The sequence below is a fragment of the Oncorhynchus mykiss genome, chromosome 19 (assembly GCF_057628025.1).
Source record: "Oncorhynchus mykiss isolate SJ-2025 chromosome 19, ASM5762802v1, whole genome shotgun sequence".
Taxonomy (NCBI): Eukaryota; Metazoa; Chordata; class Actinopteri; order Salmoniformes; family Salmonidae; genus Oncorhynchus; species Oncorhynchus mykiss.
Genome location: NC_143040.1, coordinates 68581317 through 68597750, shown reverse-complemented (window position 1 = coordinate 68597750; position 16434 = coordinate 68581317). Strand labels below are relative to the sequence as shown.

Sequence of the window (16434 nt, the reverse complement as noted above, 5' to 3'; positions counted from 1 at the left end):
GATATAATCTGTTTTAGCATGGACATTGCCATTGAGGGCTTCCACCATTTTAAAGCAGTACAGTGGGTGGGGGTTTCCTATGATTTGGGAGCAATCAGCCAATGAAGAAGAACAACATTTACTTCTTTAAAAATGGAGATAGCCTCAATGACGCTGCCCATATTGTCAGACACTATAATGGCACAGATACAAAAAGATGAGCCCTCTATCAATTCAATTTTCCATTTAAGGGGCTTTATAGGCATGGGAAACATGTTTACATTGCCAAAGCAAGTGAAATTGATAAACAACAGTGAAATACAAACAAAAATGAACATTTACACTCACAAAAGTAAAAAAATATTAAATATATTTCAAATGTCCTCTTATGTCTATATACAGTGTCTATCTCCATGGCCTGCTGTTCACACACGTATCTGTCCTCTCATTGGCTAGAATAGTCCCACCTGATCTCGCCTTCTCCTGCCTGTCTTCCATCTGAGGACATGTATTTCCATATTTAGAGCGGTTACTTGACTGTCTTGTCAATTTAATAGACAATCTTTGCTTAAACTGGTTTCCTAGAAGTCTGGTTTCCTGTTAAACAGCAAAAAGAGGAAGTGGTCAAATGCGGTAAGATCACGGGTTGGTTTTAGGTCAGGCGCTGGCACAGTTAGTTGCATGCTGCATGCCTCACTTCTGACAACTTTAGAGATTCCGGTTTGTTAACAGTCAAAAGACTACAATAGCCAAAAGGCTGTTGACAACCAATTGGCAACCATGGCTGCAATTGTTTAACGCTAGAACAGCTGCCGATGTCTTTGGAACATATTTAAAATGTTCATGTCGTTACAATTTTAAAGTCATGTCCACCTCCGTCCTTGACATTTTTCTAAATAAGTCTATCAGTGGCATCCACAGTTTCACAGTCCCCCCAGAAGGTCTGAGCGACCACTGGCCCATCATATTTATAGATGTAGTCTAAATTGACAATAGTCTGATGGGTGACAATATTATAAATTGTCTCGTGATAGGAAGAGACTGATGAACAGCACAGCGTGTGTAATTGACAAAGAAGGGAACGGAGTTTACCAAAAAACGACTCTTTAAAATCCTCCTACAGATGTTCACGCAGGTAAGACGTTTTGATTTCTTTGTTTTGAACCTAACCTAATAGACAGGTTGGGTGGTCTTGGTGAGTTAGCGTAAGGGCAGACGGGGAAATCTCGAACTTACTCTAACGGGCCGGGTGCTTATCATGATTGGCAGTTAGCGTCCGGGCAGATAGAGCTGACAACCTGCCCTAAAATCATTTTCATGTCATTATTTCATAACGCATTTAAAGTTTTAAAACATTTGCGAAATTGAAAACAGTGATTTTTTTTTTATCGAACTGAAACGTGAAGTGACCTCAAAAACACTAATCGCTCAGCACTAGTGTGTGGATGACCTTGAGCCTCTGTGCGCGTTTTAAGTGCGGGTGAGAAGGCTGTCACACTGAATCGACAAGAAAGCGGCTCTCTAATCTAAATCTGAGTTGATCGGTTCTTGTTCAATAGTTAACTCTCAACTTTGGTAAACTCATTTTGGAATATAGTTATAAATTGATTCATTTACGGTTTCAAACTTTGGTAATTGTGAATATACAGTAGCATGTATGTTAGATTGACATGTTGTGTTGTAGTTTACGAGTTCTGACAGGCAAGACAAACGTATTTTCACGATTTCAATAATATCATCAAAATCAATAAATCATACCACATGTTTTGGGCTCATTCAGTAGTTTTTACTGGATTAAATAGAATGCTGTTGAAAAATTGTTACAATTACCGTTTATATTCTGTTGTCGTGTATTTTGAGTTATAGCCGAGTGTCAAAACACTGGTTTTAAATGTCTAAATTCATAATCAATATGCTGAAATAAGCTGTGATATTTTGAAGACGAAGGCATAAAAATTACTCCCGACACACTCATGTGTCAAACTTGTGTTCATGGGTACTGCGGGAGCAGACGTGACCGTAGGGCACCACCCGGCCTACCACCTGGGCGAACCAGCCGAGACATGGGCGCTGGGCCAGCCGGTTGAGGCGTGGAAGCCCGACGAACCGGCAGGAGCGTAAGAGCCTGGCGAGTTGGCTGAGGCATGGGAGCCTGACGATCCCGCTGCAGAGAGGAAGCTCGATGATCCGGTGGTGCGTGATGAGGGATGGGATGCCGCGGAGCTGACAGAGGCAAGGAAACCTCTCGGGCCAGCCAGGGCGTGGATGCCCGACGGGCTGGCTTAGGTACCCCCGGTTCCATCCGTGGCGGAATGCACCCCGACGTCACCAACAAAACAAAACAAAAAAACTCCTGTACCGGCTGGGCGAACAAAAACTGTCGATCTGGCTGAGACGAAGCAGGTACGGGAGTCAAACATTTACTAAATAACGGATATGACACGAGACAGGAACAGAGACAAAAGACAATCAATACAGAGCTGGGGAACGGACAAATATAGGGAAGGAAATAAATAGATCATGGGTGAGTCCAACAACACTGACGTGCGTGACAAGGGAAGGCAGGTGTGCGTGATGCAGGGCAGCCTGGGGGTGGATACGTGACAAACAGGGGTCGGTTTTCATTTGAATGATAGCTTAAAAACATTAATACGAGGAGCCGTAAAATTAAAAAATTTAAAAGATTGCCTCCATGGTCTGAAAATCACAGCGGAGTTCAAAGATCATCTACAGACAGGTGCACATGAGAAAAACACGAGCTAAACCAAATATATTGATCTGTTTTAAGCAATCGATTTCGTGAGATTGTGACGACTGTAAACTTTTATACAAACATCACTAATCTGAAGTAAAAAGGGATGTGTATTTCCTGTAGTTATTGTGGTGAAAACGTTAGTCAGTGTAATGTAGCAACACGTTCTGTCCGCCATAGGGAAATTAGCTTAAAATAAACCATGTTAAAATAGTTCAGTATTTCTATTTAAGATTAAGGTAAATTAAACACAATCCCCCAAAAATACAACAATGACATCTATTTCTTACTATTTTTACCATGGAGAAGCACTCCTAAACACTATTTAACCGGGTGCTCTGAAGAGCTGTTATGGTGGAATGACGTGTAAGAATGACAACTACTCCTGTCTCTTGAGTTACTGCAAATCTCCCTTAGCGTAAGCATCTCCAACCATGCCAGACGAGGATTGGTCACAGACAAACCAGCTGTCACTACTCAGATGGCCTGCGGTAGCTGTGCTACTGTCTCTCCTCTATCTTTGTTTTCCAGGCAAGTGTTTCCAGCCATTGGTTCATGTGACAGTGCCAGCAGCTCCAACAGACACAGTCACTGGAAGATAGCCGAGGCACACATTATTTACGCCATTGTACCCCAAAACTCTGTATTAAAACATTTACTTCTACCCGGATCCTGCAAGTCAAGTCCCTCTTTAATCTTTTCAAAGTCATCTTGCTACAGTACTAAAAGAATAACACACTGACACACTCAACTGGCATTTGAGGGGATACTGGTGTCCGATTCCAAACCGACTGCCGCTGTGCCCTTGAACAAGGCAATTATCCTGTTGGATTGTGTCTAGAAAGCCCCCTCAAAAAACTGAATACGAGTGCTTAGAAAATGACAATGGTTGTAAACAAACCACAAACCAGAAGTTTCATATTGAGAACCTAAAGAATACATCATTAATACTATTATAAATTGGTGGGTTTTATTCTACAAGTGTTTGGTTTCCTTTCATCTTCATAGATAAGAACTACACATTAATTTCATTGCCTTAATTAGAAAGTAGGGCAGCCTAGTGGTTAGAGCACGGCAGGGTAGCCTAGTGAGCATTGGACTAGTAAGCGACTAGTAAGCGACTAGTAAGCGAAAGGTTGCAAGTTCAAATCCCCGAGCTGACAAGGTACAAATCTGTCGTTCTGCCCCTGAACAGGCAGTTAACCCACTGTTCCTAGGCCGTCATTGAAAATAAGAATTTGTTCTTAACTGACTTGCCTAGTAAAATAAAGGTAAAAAAAACCAGACAATGCTGTTACTCTGAATTCTGTTTTGTAGTCTGTATGCAAATATTCAAACTTCCTCTGTCATATACAGGTCTTCAATAGACAGGGAGTGACACAGAGTTATTACACAGACAGGACCTCAGCACCAGTCTACAGTAAATACACAATGTGGGTCTTGTTGCTCTTAATTGTGACTGTAACCTCAATAGTCTCGGGACCTTCTTGTTCAGTCAACAACAATCCTCGTCATATTTATGTCCCTGGGGACATTGTTGTGGGTGGACTTTTTCCTGTTTACCTGCAGGTGAAAACTAATGGATCCACGATTCCTCCGCAAAAGACATGCATTGAGTGAGTATACAGTGAACATCAATGAGCGTCATCAATAAGTGTTGTGTCTTTGTAGGTAATGTGTACTTTGCTGTCAACTAGAATGCTATTAACTAGAATTCCATGTAATTAGAAGTGCAACTACTGTAGCATGCTATGTAACTAGAATGCTATGTAACTAGAATGCTATGTAACTAGAAGACTGCAACTAGAATGCTATGTAACTAGAAGACTGCAACTAGAATGCTATGTAACCAGAATGCTATGTAACTAGAATGCTATGTAACTAGAATGCTATGTAACTAGAAGACTGCAACTAGAACGTACAGTACGCTATTCCAAACCATTCTAATTGTATGATGTTTGCAGTTACGACGTGCAGATGTTTCTCCGATCGCAAGTGATGATTTATGCCATCCAAGAGATAAACAGGTCTCAGATGTTGCCCAATGTGAGTGTCGGATACGAAATATACGACACCTGTGGGGATGTAACAAATGCCATCAGAGCAACACTGAGCATGATGGAGGACATCCAGGGGCAGGGGGTGGAGCCTAATGTAACCACACCACATGTTAAAGTGGTAATTGGGGAGAGGTATTCGGAGAAGTCAATAGCTGTTGCCCGTCTACTAGCTCTACCTTTAGTGGCTCAGGTATGCTAACCCTAACCTTTGATGTAGTGACTAACCCTAACCTTTGATGTAGTGACTAACCCTAACCTTTCATGTAGTGACTAACCCTAACTTTTCATGTAGTGACTAACCCTAACCCTTGATGTAGTGACTAACCCTAACCCTTGATGTAGTGACTAACCCTTGATGTAGTGACTAAACCTTTATCTAGTGACTAACCCTAAGCTTTTATCTAGTGACTAACCCAAACCCTTTATCTAGTGACTAACCCTTTATCTAGTGACTAACCCTAACCTTTTATCTAGTGACTAACCCTAACCCTTTATCTAGTGACTAACCCTAACCCTTTATCTAGTGACTAACCCTAACCCTTTATCTAGTGACTAACCCTAACCTGTTATCTAGTGACTAACCCTAACCGTTATCTAGTGACTAACCCTAACCCTTTATCTAGTGACTAACCCTAACCCTTTATCTAGTGACTAACCCTAACCCTTTATCTAGTGACTAACCCTAACCTGTTATCTAGTGACTAACCCTAACCGTTATCTAGTGACTAACCCTAACCGTTATCTAGTGACTAACCCTAACCGTTATCTAGTGACTAACCCTAACCGTTATCTAGTGACTAACCCTAACCGTTATCTAGTGACTAACCCTAACCTGTTATCTAGTGACTAACCCTAACCGTTATCTAGTGACTAACCCTAACCGTTATCTAGTGACTAACCCTAACCGTTATCTAGTGACTAACCCTAACCTTTGATGTAGTGACTAACCCTAACCTTTCATGTAGTGACTAACCCTAACTTTTCATGTAGTGACTAACCCTAACCCTTGATGTAGTGACTAACCCTAACCCTTGATGTAGTGACTAACTCTTGATGTAGTGACTAACCCTTGATGTAGTGACTAAACCTTTATCTAGTGACTAACCCTAAGCTTTTATCTAGTGACTAACCCTAACCCTTTATCTAGTGACTAACCCTTTATCTAGTGACTAACCCTAACCTTTTATCTAGTGACTAACCCTAACCCTTTATCTAGTGACTAACCCTAACCCTTTATCTAGTGACTAACCCTAACCCTTTATCTAGTGACTAACCCTAACCTGTTATCTAGTGACTAACCCTAACCGTTATCTAGTGACTAACCCTAACCGTTATCTAGTGACTAACCCTAACCGTTATCTAGTGACTAACCCTAACCGTTATCTAGTGACTAACCCTAACCGTTATCTAGTGACCAACCCTTGATGTAGTGACTAACCCTAACCCTTTATCTAGTGACTAACCCTAACCTGTTATCTAGTGACTAACCCTAACCGTTATCTAGTGACTAACCCTAACCGTTATCTAGTGACTAACCCTAACCGTTATCTAGTGACTAACCCTAACCGTTATCTAGTGACTAACCCTAACCGTTATCTAGTGACCAACCCTTTATATAGTGACTAACCCTAACCGTTATCTAGTGACTAACCCTTTATGTAGTGACTAACCCACGATGTAGTGACTAACCCTAACCCTTTATCTAGTGACTAACCCTCAATGTAGTGACTAACCCTTTATATAGTGACTAACCCTAACCCTCAATGTAGTGACTAACCCTAACCCTTTATCTAGTGACCAACCCTTGATGTAGTGACTAACCCTAACCCTTTATCTAGTGACTAACCGTAACCGTTATCTAGTGACTAACCCTAACCCTTTATATAGTGACTAAACCTAACCCTCTATCTAGTGACTAACCCTTTATCTAGTGACCAACCCTTGATGTAGTGACTAACCCTAACCCTTTATCTAGTGACTAACCCTAACCCTCTATCTAGTGACTAACCCTTTATCTAGTGACCAACCCTTGATGTAGTGACTAACCCTAACCCTTTATATAGTGACTAAACCTAACCCTTTATCTAGTGACTAACCCTAACCCTCTATCTAGTGACTAACCCTTTATCTAGTGACCAACCCTTGATGTAGTGACTAACCCTAACCCTTTATCTAGTGACTAACCCTTTATGTAGTGACTAACCCTTGATGTAGTGACTAACCCTTGATGTAGTGACTAACCCTTGATGTAGTGACTAACCCTTTATCTAGTGACTAACCCTTTATCTAGTGACTAACCCTTTATCTAGTGACTAACCCTTCATATAGTGACTAACCCTTTATCTAGTGACTAACCCTTTATCTAGTGACTAACCCTTGATGTAGTGACTAACCCTTGATGTAGTGACTAACCCTTTATATAGTGACTAACCCTTGATGTACTGACTAACCCTTGATGTTGTGACTCACCCTTGATGTAGTGACTAACCCTTTATATAGTGACTAACCCTTTATATAGTGACTAACCCTTTATATAGTGACTAAACCTAACCCTTTATCTAGTGACTAACCCTAACCCTCTATCTAGTGACTAACCCTTTATCTAGCGACCAACCCTTGATGTAGTGACTAACCCTAACCCTTTATCTAGTGACTAACCCTTGATGTAGTGACTAACCCTTGATGTAGTGACTAACCCTTTATCTAGTGACTAACCCTTTATCTAGTGACTAACCCTTTATCTAGTGACTAATCCTTTATATAGTGACTAACCCTTGATGTAGTGACTAACCCTTGATGTAGTGACTAACCCTTGATGTAGTGACTAACCCTTTATATAGTGACTAACCCTTTATATAGTGACTAACCCTTTATATAGTGACTAACCCTTGATGTAGTGACTAACCCTTGATGTAGTGACTAACCCTTGATGTAGTGACTAACCCTTTATATAGTGACTAACCCTTTATATAGTGACTAACCCTTTATATAGTGACTAACCCTTGATGTAGTGACTAACCCTTGATGTAGTGACTAACCCTTTATATAGTGACTAACCCTTTATATAGTGACTAACCCTTGATGTAGTGACTAACCCTTGATGTAGTGACTAACCCTTGATGTAGTGACTAACCCTTTATATAGTGACTAACCCTTTATATAGTGACTAACCCTTTATATAGTGACTAACCCTTGATGTAGTGACTAACCCTTTATATAGTGACTAACCCTTTATGTAGTGACTAACCCTTTATCTAGTGACTAACCCTTTATCTAGTGACTAACCCTTTATATAGTGACTAACCCTTTATATAGTGACTAACCCTTTATATAGTGACTAACCCTTGATGTAGTGACTAACCCTTGATGTAGTGACTAACCCTTGATGTAGTGACTAACCCTTTATATAGTGACTAACCCTTGATGTAGTGACTAACCCTTTATATAGTGACTAACCCTTGATGTAGTGACTAACCCTTTATATAGTGACTAACCCTTGATGTAGTGACTAACCCTTTATATAGTGACTAACCCTTGATGTAGTGACTAACCCTTTATATAGTGACTAACCCTTGATGTAGTGACTAACCCTTGATGTAGTGACTAACCCTTGATGTAGTGACTAACCCTTGATGTAGTGACTAACCCTTGATGTAGTGACTAACCCTTGATGTAGTGACTAACCCTTGATGTAGTGACTAACCCTTGATGTAGTGACTAACCCTTTATATAGTGACTAACCCTTGATGTAGTGACTAACCCTTTATATAGTGACTAACCCTTGATGTAGTGACTAACCCTTGATGTAGTGACTAACCCTTGATGTAGTGACTAACCCTAACCGTTATCTAGTGACTAACCCTAACCGTTATCTAGTGACTAACCCTTGATGTAGTGACTAACCCTAACCGTTATCTAGTGACTAACCCTAACCGTTATCTAGTGACTAACCCTTGATGTAGTGACTAACCCTAACCGTTATCTAGTGACTAACCCTAACCGTTATCTAGTGACTAACCCTTGATGTAGTGACTAACCCTAACCCTTCATGGAGTATAACTTTGCTTATAAATGATTTATGAAGAGTCTGCGTTGTACTTATGAAAACGTAAATAATCTTAATAGCCTTTATGAGTGCTCTATAAAGCCTTTATTAATGCTCTATTAAGTCTTTATTAATGCTCTGTAGAGCCGTTAATGCTCCATAAAGCCGTTATTAATGCGCTATAAAGCCTTTAATGCTCCATAAAGCATTCAATGCTCTATAAAGCCTTTATAAGTTAGGTTTAATTTCAAGTGGGAATACATAATGACCAATTGTCACTGTAACTTCTGCTCTAGTGCTGTTCAATGCTTTGTTCCTTATTTTTGCAGATCAGTTATTCATCAACAAGTGAGTTGCTCAGTAGGAAGTGCAAGTTCCCCTCGTTTCTGCGAACGGTCTCCAGTGATGAGCATCAGACCATTGCGATCGCTGAGTTGGTGAAGCATCTCGCCTGGGAGAGCGTGGGAGTGATAGGCAGTGACGATGAGTTCGGCAAGTATGGCGCCGAGAGGCTGATCGATCACTTCAATGACAGGAAACTGTGTGTGGACTTCAAGGAGATCCTATCAGCAAACTTTTTACTCAACGAGACCAGAAGACAAACAGAATTGGCCATGCTCATGTCAAAGATTCGCAATTCGTCTGCCGAGGCCATTGTCATTTTCACAGCTGAATTGAATGTTAGGATCATCCTCAAAGAGGTCCTTAGAATGGGGATCAGCAGAATTTGGATTGCATGTGACACTTGGGCCACCAACAAGGAGCTTTCTGAAATGGCCGATATTCAAAAGGTTGGGAGGGTATTTGGATTCATTCCAAAGAGAAACAAGGTGCCGGGTTTTCATGAGTACGTCCGTGACTCTATGTTCCAAAGTAAAGCCCATAACAGCTTTATCCATGAATTTATGTGTCATTATCCTCCATGTCCCGATTCCTTGGTAGATGAAAGTGTGCTGAACTGTACATTACCCGACACCAAATCCCAGTCGGAGAGTGGTGGAAGGACATGCCTGGACAGAAGGTGCTTATTGAAGTACATTGACGAGGATGAGTCTTATTACATCTATCTAGCGGTCAAAGTCATTGCTCAGGGGCTGAGAAGCCTGCTGAACTGCGACAATGTAAGGTGTAAACGAAATGCCAGTTTTGCTGTTTGGGAGGTAAGCCACTGCACTGTGTGGGTTGACGTAATCACTAACACTTTAAAATCACTTAATTACAAAATCAGTTCCAAAAAATAGGTCTTGGTTTTCAGACCTCTAAAGATTCTATACTATCTGTAGGCTAGTGTAGACGCAGCTATGTGCCTCGGCCCCAAATTAATGGAAAAGATTGGCACTAATTTCCTCGTTGTATTCGGTGTCTATCTTTTCCATTAATTTCAGATTGATGCATATACTGTACATACTTTTATTTTATTTATTTTTATTTCACCTTTATTTAACCAGGTAGGCTAGATGAGAACACCTTTATTTAACCAGGTAGGCTAGATGAGAACACCTTTATTTAACCAGGTAGGCTAGATGAGAACACCTTTATTTAACCAGGTAGGCTAGTTGAGAACACCTTTATTTAACCAGGTAGGCCAGTTGAGAACACCTTTATTTAACCAGGTAGGCTAGTTGAGAACACCTTTATTTAACCAGGTAGGCTAGTTGAGAACACCTTTATTTAACCAGGTAGGCTAGATGAGAACACCTTTATTTAACCAGGTAGGCTAGATGAGAACACCTTTATTTAACCAGGTAGGATAGTTGAGAACACCTTTATTTAACCAGGTAGGCCAGTTGAGAACACCTTTATTTAACCAGGTAGGCTAGATGAGAACACCTTTATTTAACCAGGTAGGCTAGATGAGAACACCTTTATTTAACCAGGTAGGCTAGATGAGAACACCTTTATTTAACCAGGTAGGCTAGATGAGAACACCTTTATTTAACCAGGTAGGCTAGTTGAGAACACCTTTATTTAACCAGGCAGGCTAGTTCAGAACACCTTTATTTAACCAGGTAGGCTAGTTGAGAACACCTTTATTTAACCAGGTAGGCCAGTTGAGAACACCTTTATTTAACCAGGTGGGCCAGTTGAGAACACCTTTATTTAACCAGGTAGGCCAGTTGAGAACACCTTTATTTAACCAGGTAGGCTAGTTGAGAACACCTTTATTTAACCAGGTAGGCTAGTTGAGAACACCTTTATTTAACCAGGTAGGCTAGTTGAGAACACCTTTATTTAACCAGGTAGGCTAGATGAGAACACCTTTATTTAACCAGGTAGGCTAGATGAGAACACCTTTATTTAACCAGGTAGGCCAGTTGAGAACACCTTTATTTAACCAGGTAGGCCAGTTGAGAACACCTTTATTTAACCAGGTAGGCTAGATGAGAACACCTTTATTTAACCAGGTAGGCTAGATGAGAACACCTTTATTTAACCAGGTAGGCCAGTTGAGAACACCTTTATTTAACCAGGTAGACTAGTTGAGAACACCTTTATTTAACCAGGTAGGCTAGTTGAGAACACCTTTATTTAACCAGGTAGGCTAGTTGAGAACACCTTTATTTAACCAGGTAGGCTAGTTGAGAACACCTTTATTTAACCAGGTAGGCTAGTTGAGAACACCTTTATTTAACCAGGTAGGCTAGATGAGAACACCTTTATTTAACCAGGTAGGCTAGATGAGAACACCTTTATTTAACCAGGTAGGCTAGATGAGAACACCTTTATTTAACCAGGTAGGCTAGTTGAGAACACCTTTATTTAACCAGGTAGGCTAGATGAGAACACCTTTATTTAACCAGGTAGGCTAGATGAGAACACCTTTATTTAACCAGGTAGGCTAGTTGAGAACACCTTTATTTAACCAGGTAGGCTAGATGAGAACACCTTTATTTAACCAGGTAGGCTAGATGAGAACACCTTTATTTAACCAGGTAGGCTAGATGAGAACACCTTTATTTAACCAGGTAGGCTAGATGAGAACACCTTTATTTAACCAGGTAGGCTAGATGAGAACACCTTTATTTAACCAGGTAGGCTAGTTGAGAACACCTTTATTTAACCAGGTAGGCTAGATGAGAACACCTTTATTTAACCAGGTAGGCTAGATGAGAACACCTTTATTTAACCAGGTAGGCTAGTTGAGAACACCTTTATTTAACCAGGTAGGCTAGTTGAGAACACCTTTATTTAACCAGGTAGGCTAGTTGAGAACACCTTTATTTAACCAGGTAGGCTAGTTGAGAACACCTTTATTTAACCAGATAGGCTAGTTGAGAACACCTTTATTTAACCAGGTAGGCTAGTTGAGAACACCTTTATTTAACCAGATAGGCTAGTTGAGAACAAGTTCTCATTTATAAACTGCGACCTGGCCAAGATAAAGCATAGCAGTGTGAACAGACAACAACACGGAGTTACACATGGAGTAAACAATAAACAAGTCAATAACACAGTAGAAAAAAAAGAGTCGATAGACATTGTGTGCAAAAGGCATGAGGAGGTAGGCGAATAATTAAAATTTTTCAGATTAACACTGGAGTGATAAATTATCAGATGGTCATGTACAGTTAGAGATACTGGTGTGCAAAAGAGCAGAAAAGTAAATAAATATAAACAGTATGGGGATGAGGTAGGTCAATTGGGTGGGCTATATACCGATGGACTATGTACAGCTGCAGCGATCGGTTTGCTGCTCAGATAGCAGATGTTTGACTCCTCTCGATATTAGTCTACTTTGGGGATCTGGAAATTTACATTTTCTTTTTGTTATTCTAGAAAAATAATCTTATATTTGAATGGACCTTTTATTGTGATACTGTTGTTAATTAGGATTGATTCATAGGGTTGACTGTATTTTAGACATACAATCTCTCCTACATAACACCACAGAGTAAACTATAAAGATGCTGCCCACTGTTCATATTTAGCTGGTTGTGTCCACAGCTTCTTGAGGAACTCAAGCGGGTTAACTTCATAGTGGACAATACCACACACATAGCTTTCAATGAAGATGGTGACCCTACTACAGGATATGACATCGTAGAGTGGAACATGTCGGTTTCAGAAAATCGGATAATAACCGTCGGAGTGTATAGGCCTGATGAACCCATCCGCATCAGAGAGCATCTCATCAGAGAGTTCGAAAATGTTACAGTAAGCCTTCCTATCTTAAATTAGTATTCTTAACTTTACAGTAAGCCTTCCTATCTTAAATCAGTATTCTTAACTTTACAGTAAGCCTTCCCATCTTTAATCATTATTCTTGGATGTGGGTTCACTTAGCCTCCTATTAATTTGAGGTTGGGGCAAAGAGCTCGATCTACAGTACACAATAGATAGCATTGGACATGAAGTGTACTTGACATTAGTTGTTACTCTACCATTACCATATTATTACTACTTTATTCCATGCTGCAATGTAAAGTGCTACCTAAAATCTTCTCTCTTTTTTTTAGGTGACTTTTGCCAACTGCTGTAAGACATGTAATCCGGGATATGAGTTCATTACAAAGATAAACTCATGCTGCAAGGAGTGTTCTCTTTGCAGTCGTGGATACATTTCTACCGGAGGTGGTAAGTACAGTAAAATATCAAGATGCTTATTGATTTTGATGTAAATAGAAAAATCATCAGACAATATCAAAAGCAGGCAAGTTTCCATACCATTGTCTGAGGGGATTTTTGCAACTAATCTGATTACAGTTCTATATGGCCGCAATTTATTTTTACTTTAGGTCTGTAACTGACCTGAGGGCATGTTGAGTCTATTGTCTAAATGTTTAGTCTGTATTTTGTTGAATGTTTTGTATACACTGAGTATACAAAACATTAAGTACACCTGGTCTTTCCATGACATAGACTGACCAGGTGAATCAAGGTGAGAGCTATGTCACTTGTTAAATACACTTCAATCAGTGTAGATGAAGGGGAGGAGACAGGTTAATAAACAGGGATTTTTAAGCCTTGATACAATTGAGACATGGATTGTGTGTGTGTGCAATTCAGAGAGTGAATGGGCAAGACAAAATATTTAAGTGCCTTTGAACGGGCTACTGTAGTAAGTGCCAGTCGCACCGGTTTGTGCGACAAGAACTGCAACGCTGCTGGGGTTTTCACGTTCAACAGTTTTCTGTGTGCATCAAGAATGGTCCACCACCCAAAGGACATCCAGCCAACTTGACACAACTGTGTGAAACATTAGAGTCAACATGGGCCAGCATCCCTGTGGAATGCTTTAGACACCTTGTAGAGTCCATGGCCTGATGAACTGAGGATGTTCTGAGGGCAAATTGGGTCTCTAAGCAAATAGGTAATTTGCATAAGTGTGGTTACTGTGGACTGCTTCAAATAGTGTCATAATACCAGACAACGCCTGTTTCTCACACAACTCTATTCAAAGCCAAATGTCCTCATGTAAATATATCCTGCATACTCCTCAAACAAGTACATGATTATTATCACAAATGTCACATACTGTCTATTTGATTCAACCCTCAGGTAAGAAGTGCGTGGCCTGTCATCCACAAAGTGAGTACACATCCTCAGATATGGACAGATGTTTGATGAAAACCATTGAGTACCTGGGGTGGACTGACGCTTTCACCACTGTTCTGGTCTCATTTGATGTCTTGGGGATTGTTGTCAGCCTTCTGGTGGCCATTTTGTTTGCTGTGGATCGAAGAACACCCATAGTGAAATCCACTGGAGGCTACCTCAGCTTCCTGGAGCTGCTGTCCCTGCTGGCCTGCTTCTGCTGTATCATTATGTTCCTGGGGGAGCCAACAAAGACCACCTGCATGGCGGGTCTCCCACTCTTTGGCATGGCCTTCACTGTCTGCGTCTCCTGCATCCTGGCCAACCTGCTCCAGATCTTTGTGGGCTTCACTTTCGATTTGAGGGTTACAGTCGGCGACACACTGAAGCGCCTCAACCGACCCATCGCCGTGGTAACGTGCTGCTCGGCGGTCCAGGTGGCCGTGTGCGTGGTGTGGCTGACCTACGCCCCACCGTTCATGGTCGAAAGCAGCAGGTTCGACGAGGCCACCATCCTTCTGGAGTGCAACAAAGGTTCCAAGATGCTCTTTGGCGCCATGTTGACTTACATTGCCCTGCTGGCAGTGGTCTGCTTCCTGTTTGCGTTCAAAGGGAAGCAGTTGCCAGATTTGTATAAGAACGCCAGTTTTGTCTCCATCAGCATGATGATTTTCCTGGTGGTTTGGATCGTCTTCATCCCTGTCTACATCAACATGTCGGGGAAGTACCAGCGGGCCATCGAGGCGGCGGCCATCTTGGTGTCCAATTACAGCGTCCTCTGTTGTCACTTTGCTCCCAAGTGCTACATCATGCTCTTCAGGAAAGAGCTCAACAACGAGAATGCCATCACAAATTACATCCGGAAACACTATGAAAAGAAGGGCATGGCTGTTGTCAGCAAATAGTTTGTTGATAGTAGCGATACGAGGTATTTGAGGCAGATATGTACATGAAGGTAGGGTAAAGTGACTAGGCATAAGGATAGATAATAAGAAGGTATTTGAGGTAGATATGTACATGAAGGCAGGGTAAAGTGACTAGGAATCAGGATAAATAATAATGAGGTATTTGAGGTAGATACGTACATGAAGGCAGGGTAAAGTGACTAGGCATCAGGATAGATAATAATGAGGTATTTGAGGTAGATACGTACATGAAGGCAGGGTAAAATGACTAGGCATCAGGATAGATAATAATGAGGTATTTGAGGTTGATATGTACATGAAGGCAGGGTAAAGTGACTAGGCATCAGGATAGATAATAATGAGGTATTTGAGGTAGATACGTACATGAAGGCAGGGTAAAGTGACGAAGCAGAAGGATAGATAATAATAATAATAATAATAAGAGCCTCTACAGATGGACAATCTGAATTTTTCAGTGTGACCCATGATAAGACTGTCAAGCACCAGTGATAGTTATTGGAAGCATGGAACTTGGCATAAACCTATTTGCATTATGGGAACATGAACCCAAGCAATAGAGGAATCATTTTTCTCCAGAATACAGTACATACATTATGTCCCCCTAGCTATGCTATACAGTAATGCTATACTGATTAGTAGTTGTTTATAATTTATATCAAATCAAAGTTTATTTGTCACGTGTGCCGAATACAACAGGTGTAGTAGACCTTATAGTGAAATGCTTACTTACAGGCTCTAACGAATAGTGCAAAAAAGGTATTAGGTGAACAATCGGTAAGTAAAGAAATAAAAACAACAGTAAAAAGACAGTGAAAAACAGTAGAGAGGCTATATACAGTAGTGAGGCAATAAAAGTAGGGAGGCTACATACAGACACCAGTTAGTCAGGCTGATTGAGGTAGTATGTACATGTAGATATGGTTAAAGTTGCCATGCAGTAGTAGAGAGAACAGTCTATGACTGGGGTGGCTGGGGTCTTTGACAATTTTTAGGGTCCTGGATGGCAGGAAGCTTAGCCCCAGTGATGTACTGGGCCGTACGCACTACCCTCTGTAGTGCCTTGCGGTCGGAAGGCCGAGCATTTGCCATACCAGGCAGTGATGCAACCGGTCAGGATGCTCTCAATGTTGTAGCTGT

General features: G+C 41.0%; 1 protein-coding gene across 1 annotated transcript; it reads left to right on the top strand.

The window, feature by feature from the left end:
* The first annotated feature begins 2147 nt into the window (after window positions 1–2147).
* LOC110498217 (G protein-coupled receptor family C group 6 member A) lies at window positions 2148–16090 on the top strand. Its single transcript, XM_090211604.1, has 6 exons — window positions 2148–4347; window positions 4696–4981; window positions 9166–9996; window positions 12782–12991; window positions 13294–13411; window positions 14336–16090. Exons 1-6 carry the CDS (start codon window positions 4163–4165, stop codon window positions 15274–15276), a joined length of 2571 nt encoding a protein of 856 aa, XP_090067730.1. The 5' UTR covers window positions 2148–4162; the 3' UTR covers window positions 15277–16090.
* The last annotated feature ends 344 nt before the right edge of the window (window positions 16091–16434 follow it).

Excerpts from the sequence above, each read along its gene's own strand:
- LOC110498217 (XM_090211604.1), top strand. The coding sequence starts at position 4,163 with ATGTGGGTCTTGTTGCTCTTAATTGTGACTGTAACCTCAATAGTCTCG. Across the intron at positions 4,348-4,695 it reads CCGCAAAAGACATGCATTGA|TTACGACGTGCAGATGTTTC; the intron begins GTGAGTATACAG and ends TGATGTTTGCAG. Across the intron at positions 9,997-12,781 it reads CCAGTTTTGCTGTTTGGGAG|CTTCTTGAGGAACTCAAGCG; the intron begins GTAAGCCACTGC and ends TTGTGTCCACAG.